The sequence below is a fragment of the Scyliorhinus torazame genome, chromosome 22 (assembly GCF_047496885.1).
Source record: "Scyliorhinus torazame isolate Kashiwa2021f chromosome 22, sScyTor2.1, whole genome shotgun sequence".
Lineage (NCBI taxonomy): Eukaryota > Metazoa > Chordata > Chondrichthyes > Carcharhiniformes > Scyliorhinidae > Scyliorhinus > Scyliorhinus torazame.
Window position 1 is genome coordinate 6,805,536 of NC_092728.1, and position 22,882 is coordinate 6,828,417.

Below are 22,882 nucleotides of genomic sequence, written 5' to 3' on the forward strand. Positions count from 1 at the left end.
CTGTCACTGTATAACACTGGGGTACAGTACTGGTGGGGACGGGTCTGTCACTGTATAACACTGGGGTACAGTACTGGTGGGGTCGGGTCTGTCACTGTATAACACTGGGGTACAGTACTGGTGGGGACGGGTCTGTCACTGTATAACACTGGGGTACAGTACTGGTGGGGAATGGGTCTGTCACTGTATAACACTGGGGTACAGTACTGGTGGGGACGGGTCTGTCACTGTATAACACTGGGGTACAGTACTGGTGGGGATAGGTCTGTCACTGTATAACACTGGGGTACAGTACTGGTGGGGACTAGTCTGTCACTGTATAACACTGGGGTACAGTACTGGTGGGGACGGGTCTGTCACTGTATAACACTGGGGTACAGTACTGGTGGGGACTAGTCTGTCACTGTATACCACTGGGGTACAGTACTGGTGGGGAGGGGTCTGTCACTGTATAACACTGGGTTACAGTATTGGTGGGGACGGGTCTGTCACTGTGTAACACTGGGGTACAGTACTGGTGGGGACGGGTCTGTCACTGTATAACACTGGGATACAGTACTGGTGGGGAATGGGTTTGTCGCTGTATAACACTGGGGTACAGTACTGGTGGGGACAGGTCTGTCACTGTATAACACTGGGGTACAGTACTGGTGGGGATGGGTCTGTCACTGTATAACACTGGGGTACAGTACTGGTGGGGACGGATCTGTCACTGTATAACACTGGGGTACAGTACAGGTGGGGACGGGTCTGTCACTGTATAACACTGGGGTACAGTACTGGTGGGGACGGGTCTGTCACTGTATAACACTGGGGTACAGTACTGGTGGTGACGGGTCTGTCACTGTATAACACTGGGGTACAGTACTGGTGGGGACGGGTCTGTCACTATAACACTGGGGTACAGTACTGGTGGGGACGGGTCTGTCACTGTATAATACTGGGGTACAGTACTGGTGGGGACGGGTCTGTCACTGTATAACACTGGGGTACAGTACTGGTGGGGACGGGTCTGTCACTATAACACTGGGGTACAGTACTGGTGGGGACGGGTCTGTCACTGTATAATACTGGGGTACAGTACTGGTGGGGACGGGTCTGTCACTGTATAACACTGGGATACAGTACTGGTGGGGTCGTGTCTGTCACTGTATAACACTGGGGTACAGTACTGGTGGGGATGGGTCTGTCACTATATAACACTGGGGTACAGGACTGGTGGGGACGGGTCTGTCACTGTATAACACTGGGGTACAGTACTGGTGGGGACGGGTCTGTCGCTGTATAACACTGGGGTACAGTACTCGTGGGGACGGGTCTGTCACTGTATAACACTGGGGTACAGTACTGGTGGGGACGGGTCTGTCACTGTATAACACTGGGGTACAGTACTGGTGGGGACGGATCTGTCACTGTATAACACTGGGGTACAGTACTGGTGGGGACGGGTCTGTCGCTGTATAACACTGGGGTACAGTACTGGTGGGGACAGGTCTGTCACTGTATAACACTGGGGTACAGTACTGGTGGGGATGGGTCTGTCACTGTATAACACTGGGGTACAGTACTGGTGGGGACGGGTCTGTCACTGTATAACACTGGGGTACAGTACTGGTGGGGACGGGTCTGTCACTGTTTAACACTGGGGTACAGTACTGGTGGGGATGGGTCTGTCACTGTATAACACTGGGTTACAGTACTGGTGGGGACGGGTCTGTCACTGTATAACACTGGGGTACAGTACTGGTGGGGACGGGCCTGTCACTGTATAACACTGGGGTACAGTACTGGTGGGGACGGGTCTGTCGCTGTATAACACTGGGGTACAGTACTCGTGGGGACGGGTCTGTCACTGTATAACACTGGGGTACAGTACTGGTGGGGACGGGTCTGTCACTGTATAACACTGGGGTACAGTACTGGTGGGGACGGATCTGTCACTGTATAACACTGGGGTACAGTACTGGTGGGGACGGGTCTGTCGCTGTATAACACTGGGGTACAGTACTAGTGGGGACAGGTCTGTCACTGTATAACACTGGGGTACAGTACTGGTGGGGATGGGTCTGTCACTGTATAACACTGGGGTACAGTACTGGTGGGGACGGGTCTGTCACTGTATAACACTGGGGTACAGTACAGGTGGGGACGGGTCTGTCACTGTATAACACTGGGGTACAGTACTGGTGGGGACGGGTCTGTCACTGTATAACACTGGGGTACAGTACTGGTGGTGACGGGTCTGTCACTGTATAACACTGGGGTACAGTACTGGTGGGGACGGGTCTGTCACTATAACACTGGGGTACAGTACTGGTGGGGACGGGTCTGTCACTGTATAATACTGGGGTACAGTACTGGTGGGGACGGGTCTGTCACTGTATAATACTGGGGTACAGTACTGGTGGGGACGGGTCTGTCACTGTATAACACTGGGATACAGTACTGGTGGGGTCGTGTCTGTCACTGTATAACACTGGGGTACAGTACTGGTGGGGATGGGTCTGTCACTATATAACACTGGGGTACAGGACTGGTGGGGACGGGTCTGTCACTGTATAACACTGGGGTACAGTACTCGTGGGGACGGGTCTGTCGCTGTATAACACTGGGGTACAGTACTCGTGGGGACGGGTCTGTCACTGTATAACACTGGGGTACAGTACTGGTGGGGACGGGTCTGTCACTGTATAACACTGGGGTACAGTACTGGTGGGGACGGATCTGTCACTGTGTAACACTGGGGTACAGTACTGGTGGGGACGGGTCTGTCGCTGTATAACACTGGGGTACAGTACTGGTGGGGACGGTCTGTCACTGTATAACTCTGGGGTACAGTACTGGTGGTGACGGGTCTGTCACTGTATAACACTGGGGTACAGTACTGGTGGGGACGGGTCTCTCACTGTATAACTCTGGGGTACAGTACTGGTGGGGACGGGTCTGTCGCTGTATAACACTGGGGTACAGTACTCGTGGGGACGGGTCTGTCACTGTATAACACTGGGGTACAGTACTGGTGGGGACGGGTCTGTCACTGTATAACACTGGGGTACAGTACTGGTGGGGACGGATCTGTCACTGTATAACACTGGGGTACAGTACTGGTGGGGACGGGTCTGTCGCTGTATAACACTGGGGTACAGTACTGGTGGGGACGGGTCTGTCACTGTATAACTCTGGGGTACAGTACTGGTGGTGACGGGTCTGTCACTGTATAACACTGGGGTACAGTACTGGTGGGGACGGGTCTGTCACTGTATAACACTGGGGTACAGTACTGGTGGGGACGGATCTGTCACTGTATAACACTGGGGTACAGTACTGGTGGGGACAGGTCTGTCGCTGTATAACACTGGGGTACAGTACTGGTGGGGACAGGTCTGTCACTGTATAACACTGGGGTACAGTACTGGTGGGGATGGGTCTGTCACTGTATAACACTGGGGTACAGTACTGGTGGGGACGGGTCTGTCACTGTATAACACTGGGGAACAGTACTGGTGGGGACGGGTCTGTCACTGTATAACACTGGGGTACAGTACTGGTGGGGAATGGGTCTGTCACTGTATAACACTGGGGTACAGTACTGGTGGGGACGGGTCTGTCACTGTATAACCCTGGGGTACAGTACTGGTGGGGACGGGTCTGTCACTGTATAACACTGGGGTACAGTACTGGTGGGGATGGGTCTGTCACTGTATAACACTGGGGTACAGTACTGGTGGGGACTAGTCTGTCACTGTATAACACTGGGGTACAGTACTGGTGGGGACTAGTCTGTCACTGTATAACACTGGGGTACAGTACTGGTGCGGACAGGTCTGTCACTGCATAACACTGGGGTACAGTACTGGTGGGGACGGGTCTGTCACTGTATAACACTGGGGTACAGTACTGGTGGGGACGGGTCTGTCACTGTATAACACTGGGGTACAGTACTGGTGGGGACGGGTCTGTCACTGTATAACACTGGGGTACAGTACTGGTGGGGACGAGTCTGTCACTGTATAACACTGGGGTACAGTACTGGTGGGGATGGGTCTGTCACTGTATAACACTGGGGTACAGTACTGGTGGGGATGGGTCTGTCACTGTATAACACTGGGGTACAGTACTGGTGGGGATGGGTCTGTCACTGTATAACACTGGGGTACAGTACTGGTGGGGACGTGTCTGTCACTGTATAACACTGGGGTACAGTACTGGTGGGGATGGGTCTGTCACTGTATAACACTGGGGTACAGTACTGGTGGGGACGGGTCTATCACTGTATAACACTGGGGTACAGTACTGGTGGGGACGGGTCTGTCACTGTATAACACTGGGGTACAGTACTGGTGGGGACGGGTCTGTCACTATATAACACTGGGGTACAGTACTGGTGGGGATGGGTCTGTCACTGTATAACACTGGGGTACAGTACTGGTGGGGATGGGTCTGTCACTGTATAACACTGGGGTACAGTACTGGTGGGGATGGGTCTGTCACTGTATAACACTGGGGTACAGTACTGGTGGGGAATGGTTCTGTCACTGTATAACACTGGGGTACAGTACTGGTGGGGACGGATCTGTCACTGTATAACACTGGGGTACAGTACTGGTGGGGACGGGTCTGTCACTGTATAACACTGGGGTACAGTACTGGTGTGGACTAGTCTGTCACTGTATAACACTGGGGTACAGTACTGGTGGGGAATGGGTCTGTCACTGTATAACACTGGGGTACAGTACTGGTGGGGTCGGGTCTGTCACTGTATAACACTGGGGTACAGTACTGGTGGGGAATGGGTCTGTCACTGTATAACACTGGGGTACAGTACTGGTGGGGACGGGTCTGTCACTGTATAACACTGGGGTACAGTACTGGTGGGGTCGGGTCTGTCACTGTATAACACTGGGGTACAGTACTGGTGGGGACGGGTCTGTCACTGTATAACACTGGGGTACAGTACTGGTGGGGAATGGGTCTGTCACTGTATAACACTGGGGTACAGTACTGGTGGGGACGGGTCTGTCACTGTATAACACTGGGGTACAGTACTGGTGGGGAATGGGTCTGTCACTGTATAACACTGGGGTACAGTACTGGTGGGGATGGGTCTGTCACTGTATAACACTGGGGTACAGTACTGGTAGGGACTAGTCTGTCACTGTATAACACTGGGGTACAGTACTGGTGGGGACGGGTCTGTCACTGTATAACACTGGGGTACAGTACTGGTGGGGACTAGTCTGTCACTGTATACCACTGGGGTACAGTACTGGTGGGGAGGGGTCTGTCACTGTATAACACTGGGTTACAGTACTGGTGGGGACGGGTCTGTCACTGTGTAACACTGGGGTACAGTACTGGTGGGGACGGGTCTGTCACTGTATAACACTGGGATACAGTACTGGTGGGGAATGGGTTTGTCGCTGTATAACACTGGGGTACAGTACTGGTGGGGACAGGTCTGTCACTGTATAACACTGGGGTACAGTACTGGTGGGGATGGGTCTGTCACTGTATAACACTGGGGTACAGTACTGGTGGGGACGGGTCTGTCACTGTATAACACTGGGGTACAGTACAGGTGGGGACGGGTCTGTCACTGTATAACACTGGGGTACAGTACTGGTGGGGACGGGTCTGTCACTGTATAATACTGGGGTACAGTACTGGTGGGGACGGGTCTGTCACTGTATAACACTGGGGTACAGTACTGGTGGGGAATGGGTTTGTCGCTGTATAACACTGGGGTACAGTACTGGTGGGGACAGGTCTGTCACTGTATAACACTGGGGTACAGTACTGGTGGGGATGGGTCTGTCACTGTATAACACTGGGGTACAGTACTGGTGGGGACGGGTCTGTCACTGTATAACACTGGGGTACAGTACAGGTGGGGACGGGTCTGTCACTGTATAACACTGGGGTACAGTACTGGTGGTGACGGGTCTGTCACTGTATAACACTGGGGTACAGTACTGGTGGGGACGGGTCTGTCACTATAACACTGGGGTACAGTACTGGTGGGGACGGGTCTGTCACTGTATAATACTGGGGTACAGTACTGGTGGGGACGGGTCTGTCACTGTATAACACTGGGGTACAGTACTGGTGGTGGTGGGTCTGTCACTGTATAACACTGGGGTACAGTACTGGTGGGGACGGGTCTGTCACTGTATAATACTGGGGTACAGTACTGGTGGGGACCGGTCTGTCTGTATAACACTGGGGTACAGTACTGGTGGGGATGGGTCTGTCACTGTATAACACTGGGGTACAGTACTGGTGGGGACGGGTCTGTCACTGTATAATACTGGGGTACAGTACTGGTGGGGACCGGTCTGTCACTGTATAACACCGGGATACAGTACTGGTGGGGTCGTGTCTGTCACTGTATAACACTGGGGTACAGTACTGGTGGGGACGGGTCTGTCACTGTGTAACCCTGGGGTACAGTACTGGTGGGGATGGGTCTGTCACTGTATAACACTGGGGCACAGTACTGGTGGGGATGGGTCTGTCACTGTATAACACCGGGATACAGTACTGGTGGGGTCGTGTCTGTCACTGTATAACACTGGGGTACAGTACTGGTGGGGATGGGTCTGTCACTATATAACACTGGGGTACAGGACTGGTGGGGACGGGTCTGTCACTGTATAACACTGGGGTACAGTACTGGTCGGGACGGGTCTGTCGCTGTATAACACTGGGGTACAGTACTGGTGGGGACGGGTCTGTCGCTGTATAACACTGGGGTACAGTACTCGTGGGGACGGGTCTGTCACTGTATAACACTGGGGTACAGTACTGGTGGGGACGGGTCTGTCACTGTATAACACTGGGGTACAGTACTGGTGGGGACGGGTCTGTCGCTGTATAACACTGGGGTACAGTACTGGTGGGGACGGGTCTGTCACTGTATAACTCTGGGGTACAGTACTGGTGGTGACGGGTCTGTCACTGTATAACACTGGGGTACAGTACTGGTGGGGACGGGTCTGTCACTGTATAACACTGGGGTACAGTACTGGTGGGGACGGATCTGTCACTGTATAACACTGGGGTACAGTACTGGTGGGGACAGGTCTGTCGCTGTATAACACTGGGGTACAGTACTGGTGGGGACGGATCTGTCGCTGTATAACACTGGGGTACAGTACTGGTGGGGACGGGTCTGTCACTGTATAACTCTGGGGTACAGTACTGGTGGTGACGGGTCTGTCACTGTATAACACTGGGGTACAGTACTGGTGGGGAGGGGTCTGTCACTGTATAACACTGGGTTACAGTACTGGTGGGGACGGGTCTGTCACTGTGTAACACTGGGGTACAGTACTGGTGGGGACGGGTCTGTCACTGTATAACACTGGGATACAGTACTGGTGGGGAATGGGTCTGTCGCTGTATAACACTGGGGTACAGTACTGGTGGGGACAGGTCTGTCACTGTATAACACTAGGGTACAGTACTGGTGGGGATGGGACTGTCACTGTATAACACTGGGGTACAGTACTGGTGGGGACGGGTCTGTCACTGTATAACACTGGGGTACAGTACAGGTGGGGACGGGTCTGTCACTGTATAACACTGGGGTACAGTACTGGTGGGGACGGGTCTGTCACTGTATAACACTGGGGTACAGTACTGGTGGGGACGGGTCTGTCACTATAACACTGGGGTATGGTACTGGTGGGGACGGGTCTGTCACTCTATAATACTGGGGTACAGTACTGGTGGGGACGGGTCTGTCACTGTATAACACTGGGGTACAGTACTGGTGGTGGTGGGTCTGTCACTGTATAACACTGGGGTACAGTACTGGTGGTGACGGGTCTGTCACTGTATAACACTGGGGTACAGTACTGGTGGTGACGGGTCTGTCACTGTATAACACTGGGGTACAGTACTGGTGGGGACGGGTCTGTCACTATAACACTGGGGTACAGTACTGGTGGGGACGGGTCTGTCACTGTATAATACTGGGGTACAGTACTGGTGGGGACGGGTCTGTCACTGTATAACACTGGGATACAGTACTGGTGGGGTCGTGTCTGTCACTGTATAACACTGGGGTACAGTACTGGTGGGGATGGGTCTGTCACTATATAACACTGGGGTACAGGACTGGTGGGGACGGGTCTGTCACTGTATAACACTGGGGTACAGTACTGGTGGGGACGTGTCTGTCGCTGTATAACACTGGGGTACAGTACTCGTGGGGACGGGTCTGTCACTGTATAACACTGGGGTACAGTACTGGTGGGGACGGGTCTGTCACTGTATAACACTGGGGTACAGTACTGGTGGGGACGGGTCTGTCACTGTATAACACTGGGGTACAGTACTGGTGGGGACGGGTCTGTCACTGTATAACACTGGGGTACAGTACTGGTGGGGACGGATCTGTCACTGTATAACACTGGGGTACAGTACTGGTGGGGACAGGTCTGTCGCTGTATAACACTGGGATACAGTACTGGTGGGGACGGGTCTGTCACTGTATAACACTGGGGTACAGTACTGGTGGGGACGGGTCTGTCACTGTATAACACTGGGGTACAGTACTGGTGGGGACGGGTCTGTCACTGTATAACTCTGGGGTACAGTACTGGTGGTGACGGGTCTGTCACTGTATAACACTGGGGTACAGTACTGGTGGGGCCGGGTCTGTCGCTGTATAACACTGGGGTGCAGTACTGGTCGGGACGGGTCTGTCACTGTATAACACTGGGGTACAGTACTGGTGGGGACGGGTCTGTCACTGTATAACACTGGGGTACAGTACTGGTGGGGACGGGTCTGTCACTGTATAACACTGGGTTACAGTACTGGTGGGGACGGGTCTGTCACTGTATAACACTGGGGTACAGTACTGGTGGGGACGGGTCTGTCACTATAACACTGGGGTACAGTACTGGTGGGGACGGGTCTGTCACTGTATAATACTGGGGTACAGTACTGGTGGGGACGGGTCTGTCACTGTATAACACTGGGGTACAGTACTGGTGGGGCAGGTCTGTCACTATAACACTGGGGTACAGTACTGGTGGGGACGGGTCTGTCACTGTATAATACTGGGGTACAGTACTGGTGGGGACGGGTCTGTCACTGTATAACACTGGGGTACAGTACTGGTGGGGACGGGTCTGTCACTGTATAACACTGGGGTACAGTACTGGTGGGGACGGGTCTGTCACTGTATAACACTGGGGTACAGTACTGGTGGGGACGGGTCTGTCACTGTATAACACTGGGATACAGTACTGGTGGGGACGGGTCTGTCACTATAACACTGGGGTACAGTACTGGTGGGGACGGGTCTGTCACTGTATAATACTGGGGTACAGTACTGGTGGGGACGGGTCTGTCACTGTATAACACTGGGATACAGTACTGGTGGGGTCGTGTCTGTCACTGTATAACACTGGGGTACAGTACTGGTGGGGATGGGTCTGTCACTATATAACACTGGGGTACAGGACTGGTGGGGACGGGTCTGTCACTGTATAACACTGGGGTACAGTACTGGTGGGGACGGGTCTGTCGCTGTATAACACTGGGGTACAGTACTGGTGGGCACGGGTCTGTCACTGTATAACACTGGGGTACAGTACTGGTGGGGACGGGTCTGTCACTGTATAACTCTGGGGTACAGTACTGGTGGGGACAGGTCTGTCACTGTATAACACTGGGGTACAGTACTGGTGGGGACGGGTCTGTCACTGTATAACACTGGGGTACAGTACTGGTGGTGACGGGTCTGTCACTGTATAACACTGGGGTACAGTACTGGTGGGGACGGGTCTGTCACTGTATAACTCTGGGGTACAGTACTGGTGGGGCCGGGTCTGTCACTGTATAACACTGGGGTACAGTACTGGTGGGGCCGGGTCTGTCGCTGTATAACACTGGGGTACAGTACTGGTGGGGACGGGTCTGTCACTGTATAACACTGGGGTACAGTACTGGTGGGGACGGGTCTGTCACTGTATAACACTGGGGTACAGTACTGGTGGGGATGGGTCTGTCACTGTGTAACACTGGGGTACAGTACTGGTGGGGACGGGTCTGTCACTGTGTAACACTGGGGTACAGTACTGGTGGGGACGGGTCTGTCACTGTATAACACTGGGGTACAGTACTGGTGGGGACGGGTCTGTCACTGTATAACACTGGGGTACAGTACTGGTGGGGACAGTGGCAATGTTTCCCTGCAGTCTGATCTCCACATCTCCTTTCAGACCCCACCCTGCTGACTGACATGATGAAAGGGAATCTGACCAACGTGCTCCCCATGATCCTGATTGGCGGTTGGATTAACTGGGCCTTCTCCGGCTTCGTCACTGGTAAGCCTGCACGCAGCCAGGGTTAACTGGGGACGGGTGCAGAGATGTGCTGGTTCCTGGGACAGAGGTGATGGCGGGTGAGGGTAGGGAGGTGTGTGTGTGTGTGTGTGTGTGTGTCTGTGGCAGTGTCCTTGTGCTTCAGGCGGTTTCCAAATGGGAGGGACCCTGGCTGGCGTACCCTGACTCAAATCGGGGACGCCGCGCTGGAGAAAGAATGTCGGGGCCTTGGAGAGGGAGGGGGATTTCACCGGAACAGTCTCAGGGGGGGACGAGGGGGACATCAGCTCATGTGGAGGGAGTGTGTGAGTGGTGTGTGTGTGTGTGTGTGTGTGTGTGAGTGTGAGTGTGCGTCAGTGAGAATGATATTTTGCTCGGTTCCAGCCACATCGGTCTCCTTCTCTTTCTGTTTCTCTGCAGCGAAGGTTCCCTTCCCGCTCACGCTCCGCTTTAAGCCCATGTTGCAGCGCGGAATCGAATTGGTCTCACTGGACGCCTCCTGGTGAGTGTCCCATCTGTTCACACACAGCTCTGTAACGGTAAGGTACATCAGGAGGCCCATTCAGCCCCTCTCTAGCCTGCTACACAGGAACAGGAGGAGGCCCCATTCAGCCCCTCTCCAGCCTGTTACACAGGAACAGGAGGAGGCCCATTCAGCCCCTCTCCAGCCTGTTACACAGGAACAGGAGGAGGCCCCATTCAGCCCCTCTCCAGCCTGTTACACAGGAACAGGAGGAGGCCCATTCAGCCCCTCTCCAGCCTGTTACACAGGAACAGGAGGAGGCCCATTCAGCCCCTCTCCAGCCTGTTACACAGGAACAGGAGGAGGCCCATTCGGCCCCTCTTCAGTCTGTTACACAGGAACAGGAGGAGGCCCATTCGGCCCCTCTTCAGTCTGTTACACATGAACAGGAGGAGGCCCATTCAGCCCCTCTCCAGCCTGTTACACAGGAACAGGAGGAGGCCCATTCGGCCCCTCTTCAGTCTGTTACACAGGAACAGGTGGAGACCCATTCAGCCCCTCTCCAGCCTGTTACACAGGAACAGGAGGAGGCCCATTCAGCCCCTCTCCAGCCTGCTACACAGGAACAGGAGGAGGCCCATTCAGCCCCTCTCCAGCCTGTTACACATGAACAGGAGGAGGCCCATTCGGCCCCTCTGCAGTCTGTTACACAGGAACAGGAGCAGGCCCATTCAGCCCCTCTCCAGCCTGTTACACAGGAACAGGAGGAGGCCCATTCGGCCCCTCTTCAGTCTGTTACACAGGAACAGGAGGAGGCCCATTCGGCACCTCTCCAGCCTGTTACACAGGAACAGGAGGAGGCCCATTCAGCCCCTCTCGAGTCTGGGATAGTCTGTCTTTCGGTATGAGACTTTGAACGATAGGGGTGTAGACATTTACACAGTTGCTATTGGAAGATAAGTAGATGGAGGGGGGAGGGAGCTCCACGGTCCTGGGGCTAATAATTATTCCTCAACCAACATCACTTAAAAACAGACACTCTGGGTCATTATCCGGCTGTTGTTCCTGGGATTTAATAAATAAATTTAGAGTACCCAATTATTTATTTCCAGTTAATGGGCAATTTAGCGTGGCCAATCCACCCCCCCTGCACATCTTTGGGTTGTGGGGGCGAAACCCACGCAAACACGGGGAGAATGTGCAAACTCCACACAGACAGTGACCCAGAGCTGGGATCGAACCTGGGACCTCGGCGCCGTGAGGAAGCGGTGCTAACCACTGCGCCCCCGGTTCCTGGGATCTTGCTGTTCGCACATTGGCTTCTGCGTTTTCTACAGTACAGCAGTGAGCTCACTCCGGATAAAGTGCTAGGTTGGTGGAGGGGCTGTGGGGGCTTCCTGAGGAGACGGGGGATTGGAGAGATATCCGTCTCCAGCTGCCGATAGTGAAGCCGGGAGTGAGCGCTCCATCCCGGGGGGGGGGGGAGCGTCGGGATCATCGGTCTCTCCTGTCACTGATCTCCGCAACCTTTCTGTCTGTCCACAGGGTCAGTTCAGCCTCGTGGTATTTCCTCAATGTGTTTGGTCTGCGGAGCTTGTATTCTTTAATCCTGGGTCCCGATAACGGTGAGTTAGCCTCCGCGGGGGGCTGATGCCCGCACCCTGTCCCCCCCACCCCCCTGCCGTCTCCGTGATAGTCCGCGGGGCGGTGCCGACCCCGCTCTCTCCGTGATATTCCGCAGGGACCCGGCAATCCCGCTCTCTCCGTGATATTCCGCAGGAACCCGGCAATCCCGCTCTCTCCGTGATATTCCGCAGGGACCCGGCAATCCCGCTCTCTCCGTGATAGTCCGCGGGGCGTGTCGATCCCGCTCTCTCCGTGATATTCCGCAGGGACCCGGCAATCCCGCTCTCTCCGTGATATTCCGCAGGGACCCGGCAATCCCGCTCTCTCCGTGATATTCCGCAGGGACCCGGCAATCCCGCTCTCTCCGTGATATTCCGCAGGGACCCGGCAATCCCGCTCTCTCCGTGATATTCCGCAGGGACCCGGCGATCCCACTCTCTCCGTGATATTCCGCAGGGACCCGGCGATCCCACTCTCTCCGTGATATTCCGCGGGGCGGTGTCGATCCCACTCTCTCCGTGATATTCCGCGGGGCGGTGTCGATCCCGCTCTCTCCGTGATATTCCGCGGGGCGGTGTCGATCCCGCTCTCTCCGTGATATTCCGCGGGGCGGTGTCGATCCCGCTCTCTCCGTGATATTCCGCGGGGCGGTGTCGATCCCGCTCTCTCCGTGATATTCCGCAGGAACCCGGCGATCCCGCTCTCTCCGTGATATTCCGCAGGGACCCGGCGATCCCACTCTCTCCGTGATATTCCGCAGGGACCCAGCGATCCCACTCTCTCCGTGATATTCCGCGGGGCGGTGTCGATCCCACTCTCTCCGTGATATTCCGCAGGGACCCAGCGATCCCACTCTCTCCGTGATAGTCCGCGGGGCGGTGCCGACCCCGCTCTCTCCGTGATATTCCGCAGGGACCCAGCGATCCCGCTCTCTCCGTGATATTCCGCAGGAACCCGGTGACCCCGCTCTCTCTGTGATATTCCGCAGGGATCCAGCGATCCCGCTCTCTCCGTGATATTCCGCAGGGACCCGGCGATCCCGCTCTCTCCGTGATATTCCGCAGGGCGTGTTGATCCCGCTCTCTCCGTGATATTCCGCAGGGACCCGGCGATCCCGCTCTCTCCGTGATATTCCGCAGGGCGGTGTCGATCCCACACTCTCCGTGATATTCCGCAGGGCGGTGCCGACCCCGCTCTCTCCGTGATATTCCGCAGGGCGGTGTCGATCCCACTCTCTCCGTGATATTCCGCAGGAACCCGGCAATCCCGCTCTCTCCGTGATATTCCGCAGGGACCCGGCGATCCCACTCTCTCCGTGATATTCCGCAGGGACCCGGCGATCCCGCTCTCTCCGTGATATTCCGCAGGGCGGTGCCGACCCCGCTCTCTCCGTGATATTCCGCAGGGACCCGGCGATCCCACTCTCTCCGTGATATTCCGCAGGGACCCGGCGATCCCACTCTCTCCGTGATATTCCGCAGGGACCCGGCGATCCCACTCTCTCCGTGATATTCCGCAGGGACCCGGCAATCCCGCTCTCTCCGTGATATTCCGCAGGGACCCGGCGATCCCACTCTCTCCGTGATATTCCGCAGGGACCCGGCAATCCCACTCTCTCCGTGATATTCCGCAGGGCGTGTTGATCCCACTCTCTCCGTGATATTCCGCAGGGACCCGGCGATCCCACTCTCTCCGTGATATTCCGCAGGGACCCGGCAATCCCGCTCTCTCCGTGATATTCCGCAGGGACCCGGCGATCCCACTCTCTCCGTGATATTCCGCAGGGACCCGGCGATCCCACTCTCTCCGTGATATTCCGCAGGGACCCGGCAATCCCACTCTCTCCGTGATATTCCGCAGGGTGGTGTCGACCCCGCTCTCTCCGTGATATTCCGCAGGGACCCGGCAATCCCACTCTCTCCGTGATATTCCGCAGGGACCCGGCGATCCCACTCTCTCCGTGATATTCCGCAGGGACCCGGCGATCCCACTCTCTCCGTGATATTCCGCAGGGACCCGGCAATCCCGCTCTCTCCGTGATATTCCGCAGGGCGGTGTTGATCCCGCTCTCTCCGTGATATTCCGCAGGGACCCGGCGATCCCACTCTCTCCGTGATATTCCGCAGGGACCCGGCAATCCCACTCTCTCCGTGATATTCCGCAGGGTGGTGTCGACCCCGCTCTCTCCGTGATATCCCGCAGGGACCCGGCAATCCCACTCTCTCCGTGATATTCCGCAGGGACCCGGCGATCCTGCTCTCTCCGTGATATTCCGCAGGGTGGTGTCGATCCCACTCTCTCTCCGTGATATTCCGCAGGGACCCGGCGATTCGCTCTCTCTCCGTGATATTCCGCATGGTGGTGTCGATCCCGCTCTCTCCGTGATATTCTGCAGCATGGTGTCGATCCCACTCTCTCCGTGATATTCCTCAGGGCGTGTCAATCCCACTCTCTCTCCGTGATATTCCGCAGGAACCCGGCGATCCCGCTCTCCGTGATATTCCGCAGGGACCCAGCGATCCCACTCTCTCCGTGATATTCCGCAGGGCGTGTCAATCCCGCTCTCTCTCCGTGATATTCCGCAGGAACCCGGTGACCCCGCTCTCTCCGTGATATTCCGCAGGGCGGTGTCGATCCCGCTCTCTCCGTGATATCCCGCAGGGACCCGGCGATCCCACTCTCTCCGTGATATTCCGCAGGAACCCGGCGATCCCGCGCTCTCCGTGATATTCCGCAGGGCGGTGTCGATCCCGCTCTCTCCGTGATATTCCGCAGGGCGGTGTCGATCCCGCTCTCTCCGTGATATTCCGCAGGAACCCGGCGATCCCGCTCTCTCCGTGATATTACACAGGGACCCGGCGATCCCGCGCTCTCCGTGATATTCCGCAGGGCGGTGTCGATCCCGCTCTCTCCATAATATTCCGCAGGGCGTGTCGATCCCGCTCTCTCCGTGATATTCCGCAGGGACCCGGCGATCCCGCTCTCTCTGTGATATTCCGCAGGAACCCGGCGATCCCGCGCTCTCCGTGATATTCCGCAGGGCGGTGTCGATCCCGCTCTCTCCGTGATATTCCGCAGGGCGGTGTCGATCCCGCTCTCTCCGTGATATTCCGCAGGGCGTGTCGATCCCGCTCTCTCCGTGATATTCCGCAGGGACCCGGCGATCCCACTCTCTCCGTGATATTCCGCAGGGACCCGGCGATCCCGCTCTCTCCGTGATATTCCGCAGGGACCCGGCAATCCCGCTCTCTCCGTGATATTCCGCATGGTGGTGTCGAACCCGCTCTCTCCGTGATATTCCGCAGGGACCTGGCAATCCCGCTCTCCATGATATTCCGCAGGAACCCGGCAATCCCGCTCTCTCCGTGATATTCCGCAGGGACCCGGCAATCCCGCTCTCTCCGTGATATTCCGCATGGTGGTGTCGAACCCGCTCTCTCCGTGATATTCCGCAGGGACCTGGCAATCCCGCTCTCCATGATATTCCGCAGGAACCCGGCGATCCCGCTCTCTCCGTGATATTCCGCAGGGCGGTGTCGATCCCACTCTCTCCGTGATATTCCGCGGGGCGGTGTCGATCCCGCTCTCTCCGTGATATTCCGCAGGGACCCGGCGATCCCACTCTCTCCGTGATATTCTGCAGGGACCCGGCAATCCCGCTCTCTCCGTGATATTCCGCAGGGACCCGGCAATCCCACTCTCTCCGTGATACTCTGCAGGGACCCGGCAATCCCACTCTCTCCGTGATATTCCGCAGGAACCCGGCGATCCCGCTCTCTCCGTGATATTCCGCAGGGCGGTGTCGATCCCGCTCTCCATGATATTCCGCAGGGACCCGGCAATCCCGCTCTCTCCGTGATATTCCGCAGGAACCCGGCAATCCCGCTCTCTCCGTGATATTCCGCAGGGACCCGGCAATCCCACTCTCTCCGTGATATTCCGCAGGAACCCGGCGATCCCGCTCTCTCCGTGATATTCCGCAGGGCGGTGTCGATCCCGCTCTCCATGATATTCCGCAGGGACCCGGCAATCCCGCTCTCTCCGTGATATTCCGCAGGAACCCGGCAATCCCGCTCTCTCCGTGATATTCCGCAGGAACCCGGCGATCCCACTCTCTCCGTGATATACCGCAGGGCGGTGTCAATCCCGCTCTCTCCGTGATATCCCGCAGGGACCCGGCGATCCCACTCTCTCCGTGATATTCCGCAGGAACCCGGCGATCCCGCGCTCTCCGTGATATTCCGCAGGGCGGTGTCGATCCCGCTCTCTCCGTGATATTCCGCAGGGCGGTGTCGATCCCGCTCTCTCCGTGATATTCCGCAGGAACCCGGCGATCCCGCTCTCTCCGTGATATTACACAGGGACCCGGCGATCCCGCGCTCTCCGTGATATTCCGCAGGGCGGTGTCGATCCCGCTCTCTCCATAATATTCCGCAGGGCGTGTCGATCCCGCTCTCTCCGTGATATTCCGCAGGGACCCGGCGATCCCGCTCTCTCTGTGATATTCCGCAGGAACCCGGCGATCCCGCGCTCTCCGTGATATTCCGCAGGGCGGTGTCGATCCCGCTCTCTCCGTGATATTCCGCAGGGCGGTGTCGATCCCGCTCTCTCCGTGATATTCCGCAGGGCGTGTCGATCCCGCTCTCTCCGTGATATTCCGCAGGGACCCGGCGATCCCACTCTCTCCGTGATATTCCGCAGGGACCCGGCGATCCCGCTCTCTCCGTGATATTCCGCAGGGACCCGGCAATCCCGCTCTCTCCGTGATATTCCGCATGGTGGTGTCGAACCCGCTCTCTCCGTGATATTCCGCAGGGACCTGGCAATCCCGCTCTCCATGATATTCCGCAGGAACCCGGCAATCCCGCTCTCTCCGTGATATTCCGCAGGGACCCGGCAATCCCGCTCTCTCCGTGATATTCCGCATGGTGGTGTCGAACCCGCTCTCTCCGTGATATTCCGCAGGGACCTGGCAATCCCGCTCTCCATGATATTCCGCAGGAACCCGGCGATCCCGCTCTCTCCGTGATATTCCGCAGGGCGGTGTCGATCCCACTCTCTCCGTGATATTCCGCGGGGCGGTGTCGATCCCGCTCTCTCCGTGATATTCCGCAGGGACCCGGCGATCCCACTCTCTCCGTGATATTCTGCAGGGACCCGGCAATCCCGCTCTCTCCGTGATATTCCGCAGGGACCCGGCAATCCCACTCTCTCCGTGATACTCTGCAGGGACCCGGCAATCCCACTCTCTCCGTGATATTCCGCAGGAACCCGGCGATCCCGCTCTCTCCGTGATATTCCGCAGGGCGGTGTCGATCCCGCTCTCCATGATATTCCGCAGGGACCCGGCAATCCCGCTCTCTCCGTGATATTCCGCAGGAACCCGGCAATCCCGCTCTCTCCGTGATATTCCGCAGGGACCCGGCAATCCCACTCTCTCCGTGATATTCCGCAGGAACCCGGCGATCCCGCTCTCTCCGTGATATTCCGCAGGGCGGTGTCGATCCCGCTCTCCATGATATTCCGCAGGGACCCGGCAATCCCGCTCTCTCCGTGATATTCCGCAGGAACCCGGCAATCCCGCTCTCTCCGTGATATTCCGCAGGAACCCGGCGATCCCACTCTCTCCGTGATATACCGCAGGGACCCGGCGATCCCGCTCTCTCCGTGATATTCCGCAGGAACCCGGCGATCCCGCTCTCTCTGTGATATTCCGCAGGGACCCGGCAATCACAATCTCTCCGTGATATTCCGCAGGAACCCGGCGATCCCGCTCTCTCTGTGATATTCCGCAGGGACCCGGCAATCACAATCTCTCCGTGATATTCCGCAGGAACCCGGCGATCCCGCTCTCTCCGTGATAGTCCGCGGGGTGGTGTCGATCCCACTCTCTCCGTGATATTCCGCAGGGACCCGGCAATCCCACTCTCTCCGTGATATTCCGCAGGAACCCGGCAATCCCGCTCTCTCCGTGATATTCCGCAGGAACCCGGCGATCCCACTCTCTCCGTGATATTCCGCAGGGACCCGGCGATCCCGCTCTCTCCGTGATATTCCGCAGGGCGGTGTCGATCCCGCTCTCTCCGTGATATTCCGCAGGGCGGTGTCGATCCCACTCTCTCCGTGATATTCCGCAGGGTGGTGTCGATCCCACTCTCTCCGTGATATTCCGCAGGGACCCGGCAATCCCACTCTCTCCGTGATATTCCGCAGGAACCCGGCAATCCCGCTCTCTCCGTGATATTCCGCAGGAACCCGGCGATCCCACTCTCTCCGTGATATTCCGCAGGGACCCGGCGATCCCGCTCTCTCCGTGATATTCCGCAGGACCCGGCGATCCCACTCTCTCCGTGATATTCCGCAGGGACCCGGCGATCCCGCTCTCTCCGTGATATTCCGCAGGAACCCGGCGATCCCGCTCTCTCTGTGATATTCCGCAGGAACCCGGCAATCCCGCTCTCTCCGTGATATTCCGCAGGGACCCGGCGATCCCGCTCTCTCCGTGATATTCCGCAGGGTGGTGTCGATCCCACTCTCTCCGTGATATTCCGCAGGAACCCGGCGATCCCGCTCTCTCCGTGATATTCCGCAGGGTGGTGTCGATCCCACTCTCTCCGTGATATTCCGCAGGGTGGTGTCGATCCCACTCTCTCCGTGATATTCCGCAGGAACCCGGCAATCCCACTCTCTCCGTGATATTCCGCAGGGACCCGGCGATCCCGCTCTCTCCGTGATATTCCGCAGGGTGGTGTCGATCCCACTCTCTCCGTGATATTCCGCAGGAACCCGGCGATCCCACTCTCTCCGTGATATCCCGCAGGACCCGGCGATCCCACTCTCTCCGTGATATTCCGCAGGGACCCGGCGATCCCGCTCTCTCCGTGATATCCCGCAGGGTGGTGTCGATCCCACTCTCTCCGTGATATTCCGCAGGGACCCGGCGATCCCGCTCTCTCCGTGATATTCCGCAGGGACCCGGCGATCCCACTCTCTCCGTGATATTCCGCAGGACCCGCCGATCCCACTCTCTCCGTGATATTCCGCAGGACCCGGCGATCCCACTCTCTCCGTGATATCCCGCAGGACCCGGCGATCCCACTCTCTCCGTGATATTCCGCAGGGACCCGGCAATCCCACTCTCTCCGTGATATTCCGCAGGGACCCGGCGATCCCGCTCTCTCCGTGATATTCCGCAGGAACCCGGCGATCCCACTCTCTCCGTGATATCCCGCAGGACCCGGCGATCCCACTCTCTCCGTGATATTCCGCAGGGACCCGGCGATCCCGCTCTCTCCGTGATATTCCGCAGGAACCCGGCGATCCCACTCTCTCCGTGATATCCCGCAGGACCCGGCGATCCCACTCTCTCCGTGATATTCCGCAGGGTGGTGTCGATCCCACTCTCTCCGTGATATTCCGCAGGAACCCGGCGATCCCGCTCTCTCCGTGATATTCCGCAGGGACCCAGCGATCCCGCTCTCTCCGTGATATTCCGCAGGAACCCGGCGATCCCGCTCTCTCCGTGATATTCCGCAGGAACCCAGCAATCCCACTCTCTCCGTGATATTCCGCAGGAACCCGGCGATCCCGCTCTCTCCGTGATATTCCGCAGGAACCCAGCAATCCCGCTCTCTCCGTGATATTCCGCAGGAACCCGGCGATCCCACTCTCTCCGTGATATTCCGCAGGAACCCGGCGATCCCACTCTCTCCGTGATATTCCGCAGGAACCCGGCGATCCCACTCTCTCCGTGATATCCCGCAGGACCCGGCGATCCCACTCTCTCCGTGATATTCCGCAGGGATCCAGCGATCCCGCTCTCTCCGTGATATTCCGCAGGGTGGTGTCGATCCCACTCTCTCCGTGATATTCCGCAGGAACCCGGCGATCCCGCTCTCTCCGTGATATTCCGCAGGGACCCAGCGATCCCGCTCTCTCCGTGATATTCCGCAGGAACCCGGCGATCCCACTCTCTCCGTGATATTCCGCAGGAACCCGGCGATCCCACTCTCTCCGTGATATTCCGCAGGGACCCAGCGATCCCGCTCTCTCCGTGATATACCGCAGGGTGGTGTCGATCCCACTCTCTCCGTGATATTCCGCAGGAACCCGGCGATCCCGCTCTCTCCGTGATATTCCGCAGGGACCCGGCAATCCCACTCTCTCCGTGATATTCCGCAGGAACCCGGCAATCCCGCTCTCCGTGATATTCCGCAGGAACCCGGCAATCCCACTCACTCTCCGATATTCCGCATTCTTGTCTCTGCAGCTGTGGTTCAGTCGCGTATTCTCCAGGACCAGTTGGCCGGTGCTGCCACGTCAATGCCACCCGATACCAACAAGGCCTTCAAGGTTTGTGCCCGGGAGACAGAGACGGGGGGGGGGGTAATGGGTTACGGAGCCGGTGGGGGTGGGGGGGGGAGAGCGAGAGCAGGGGTGGGGGTGGAGGGGTATGGGCAGTCGGATACGGAGGCGGGGGAGCGGGTGGCAGGGGGGGGGGAATGGGTTACGGAGCAGGTGGGGGCAGGCAGGGGTGGCAGAGGCTGGTCTGTACATTAATGGTGGTCGGTCTCCCTGTCGGAGGAAGTGGATTCCCCTGGCATGGATCTTCTACCAGGGTGAGTGGATCTCCCCAGTTGGGTGGATTCCCCCGGGATAGATCTCCCTCTCAGCACTGGATCCCCCAGTTGGGGAGTGGATCTCCCAGTTGGGGAGTGGATTCCCCCATTGGGAGTGGATTCCCCGGGATTGATTCCTGTGGGGAGTGGATTCCCCCATTGGGAGTGGATTCCCTCGGGATGGATCCCCCCGTGGGGAGTGGATACCCCGGGATGGATCCCCCTGGGGAGTGGATTCCCCCGGGATGGATCCCCCCGTGGGGAGTGGATTCCCCCAGGATGCACCCCCCCTGTGGGGAGTGGATTCCCCGGGATGGACCCCCCACCTGTGGGGAGTGGATTCCCCCCGGGATGGATCCCCCCGTGTGGAGTGGATTCCCCTGGGGTGGGTCCCCCCCATTGGGGGTGGACCCCCCCATTGGGGTGGATCCCCCATTGGGAGTGGATTCCCCCCGGTTTATTCCCGAGCTCGGTCAGTTTGGACATTAACACAGCTCTCCCTCCTCTCAGGCAGAATGGGAGGCTCTGGAGACCGTTGACTATCACTGGGCCCTGGAGGGGGTGGAAGATGAATTGATGGCCACGGATCTGAACCTGGAGGAGTTTTATATCCGGGAGCAGCGACTGCCGATGTTCTGACCCCAGGGAGGAACCATATCGGGGCTCTCCAACCTGTCAGTATTTGTCAATCTGTAAAGTAATTTAAAGTCGAGTTTAAAATTAATAAACATCATAATATTGAGAACCCAACTGAGGTTATATAGAAGGGTTTCCCTAAAACCCAGAAGGGTAACGTGGAGCCCCGGTCTTCGCGGTGTCTTCTCTCGATTTGGTACAATGGGAGGAAAAACATTATTACGATTCCGGAACAGACCCCAACAGTGCGCGGAGACTGGAGACCCCAATATTTAATTTAATTTTGTGAGATTGTGAAGAAAGAATTCCTCGCTCCAGGGATATTAAAACACAAGTTATTACTAAAATAGGATTAATAACTTTAACATTATAAATACAAATAGCTTTCCATTACCAGCTAGACGATGCTTAATGATACAATGACACAATAACCCTTAACCGCCATCTTTATCTCCATTCAAGCAGCTCCCATCTCGGGTCGCAATCCACTTTTTAATAGTGTTTACAGTCTCACGAATACTTGCTATGAAGAGATGTCTTCTATAAAGTACTTTGAGAAAGCGAGAGATCCTTCAGGGACCAGCTGCAGATTCTTGCCTGTATTCAAAAGTAGAAAAACATAAATAACCTGGGAAACATTCTCCCCAGCTCACAATTTTATAGTCTGTACAAGTTTCTCCCCCTCTTTACGCACCTCCCTCCACGCAAGAAACAATTCCTCAAATATGGCCACGAACAGTCCCCACCGACTCAAAGCATTTCGCTGAGCCCCTTAATTTCTCCAGCCAGGGGAAGTCGTACAGGGGCCCTCACCAGGCTGTCACCCCCGGCGGCATTGCCGATCGCCATTCCAGCAGAATCCTTCGCCGGCAACGCGAGATGCGAAGGCCACATCATCGGCCTCCCTCCCCTCCATCAGCTCCCGATACCCCAGAAATCACCACCGTGGGGTCAGGCCTGACCTCTACCTTCGCTAGCGTCCTGAACACCCCCCTCCCAACACCCTCTCTAACTTCTCACAGCCCCAGAACATACGGGTGTGTTTCGCTGGTCCCCGCCCACACTTCTCACACTCGTCTGCCACCCCTGGTAGAACTCACTCAACCTCACCCGAGTCACGTGCACCACCTGAAACCGTATAAAAGTCATCCTCGCTCACGAGGAGGTCGAATTCACCCTACGCATCGCCTCATTCCGCA

The 22,882-nt window shown here is 57.0% G+C and overlaps 1 protein-coding gene across 5 annotated transcripts in view; it reads left to right on the plus strand.

Moving 5' to 3' along the window:
• The window catches only part of LOC140398889 (ER membrane protein complex subunit 3-like), a 36,627-nt gene extending 14,835 nt beyond the window's left edge, over positions 1-21,792 (plus strand). For 3 of the 5 annotated variants that reach the window (XM_072487842.1, XM_072487838.1, XM_072487841.1), the window contains exons 4-8: positions 10,239-10,343; positions 10,761-10,842; positions 12,349-12,428; positions 20,699-20,781; positions 21,558-21,792. In XM_072487842.1, coding sequence (XP_072343943.1) covers positions 10,239-10,343; positions 10,761-10,842; positions 12,349-12,428; positions 20,699-20,781; positions 21,558-21,686 — 479 coding nt within the window. In that variant the 3' untranslated portion in view covers positions 21,687-21,792. The remainder of the gene's footprint in view (positions 1-10,238; positions 10,344-10,760; positions 10,843-12,348; positions 12,429-20,698; positions 20,782-21,557) is intronic. The other 2 variants (XM_072487839.1, XM_072487840.1) reach the window with 2 other exon arrangements.
• The last annotated feature ends 1,090 nt before the right edge of the window (positions 21,793-22,882 follow it).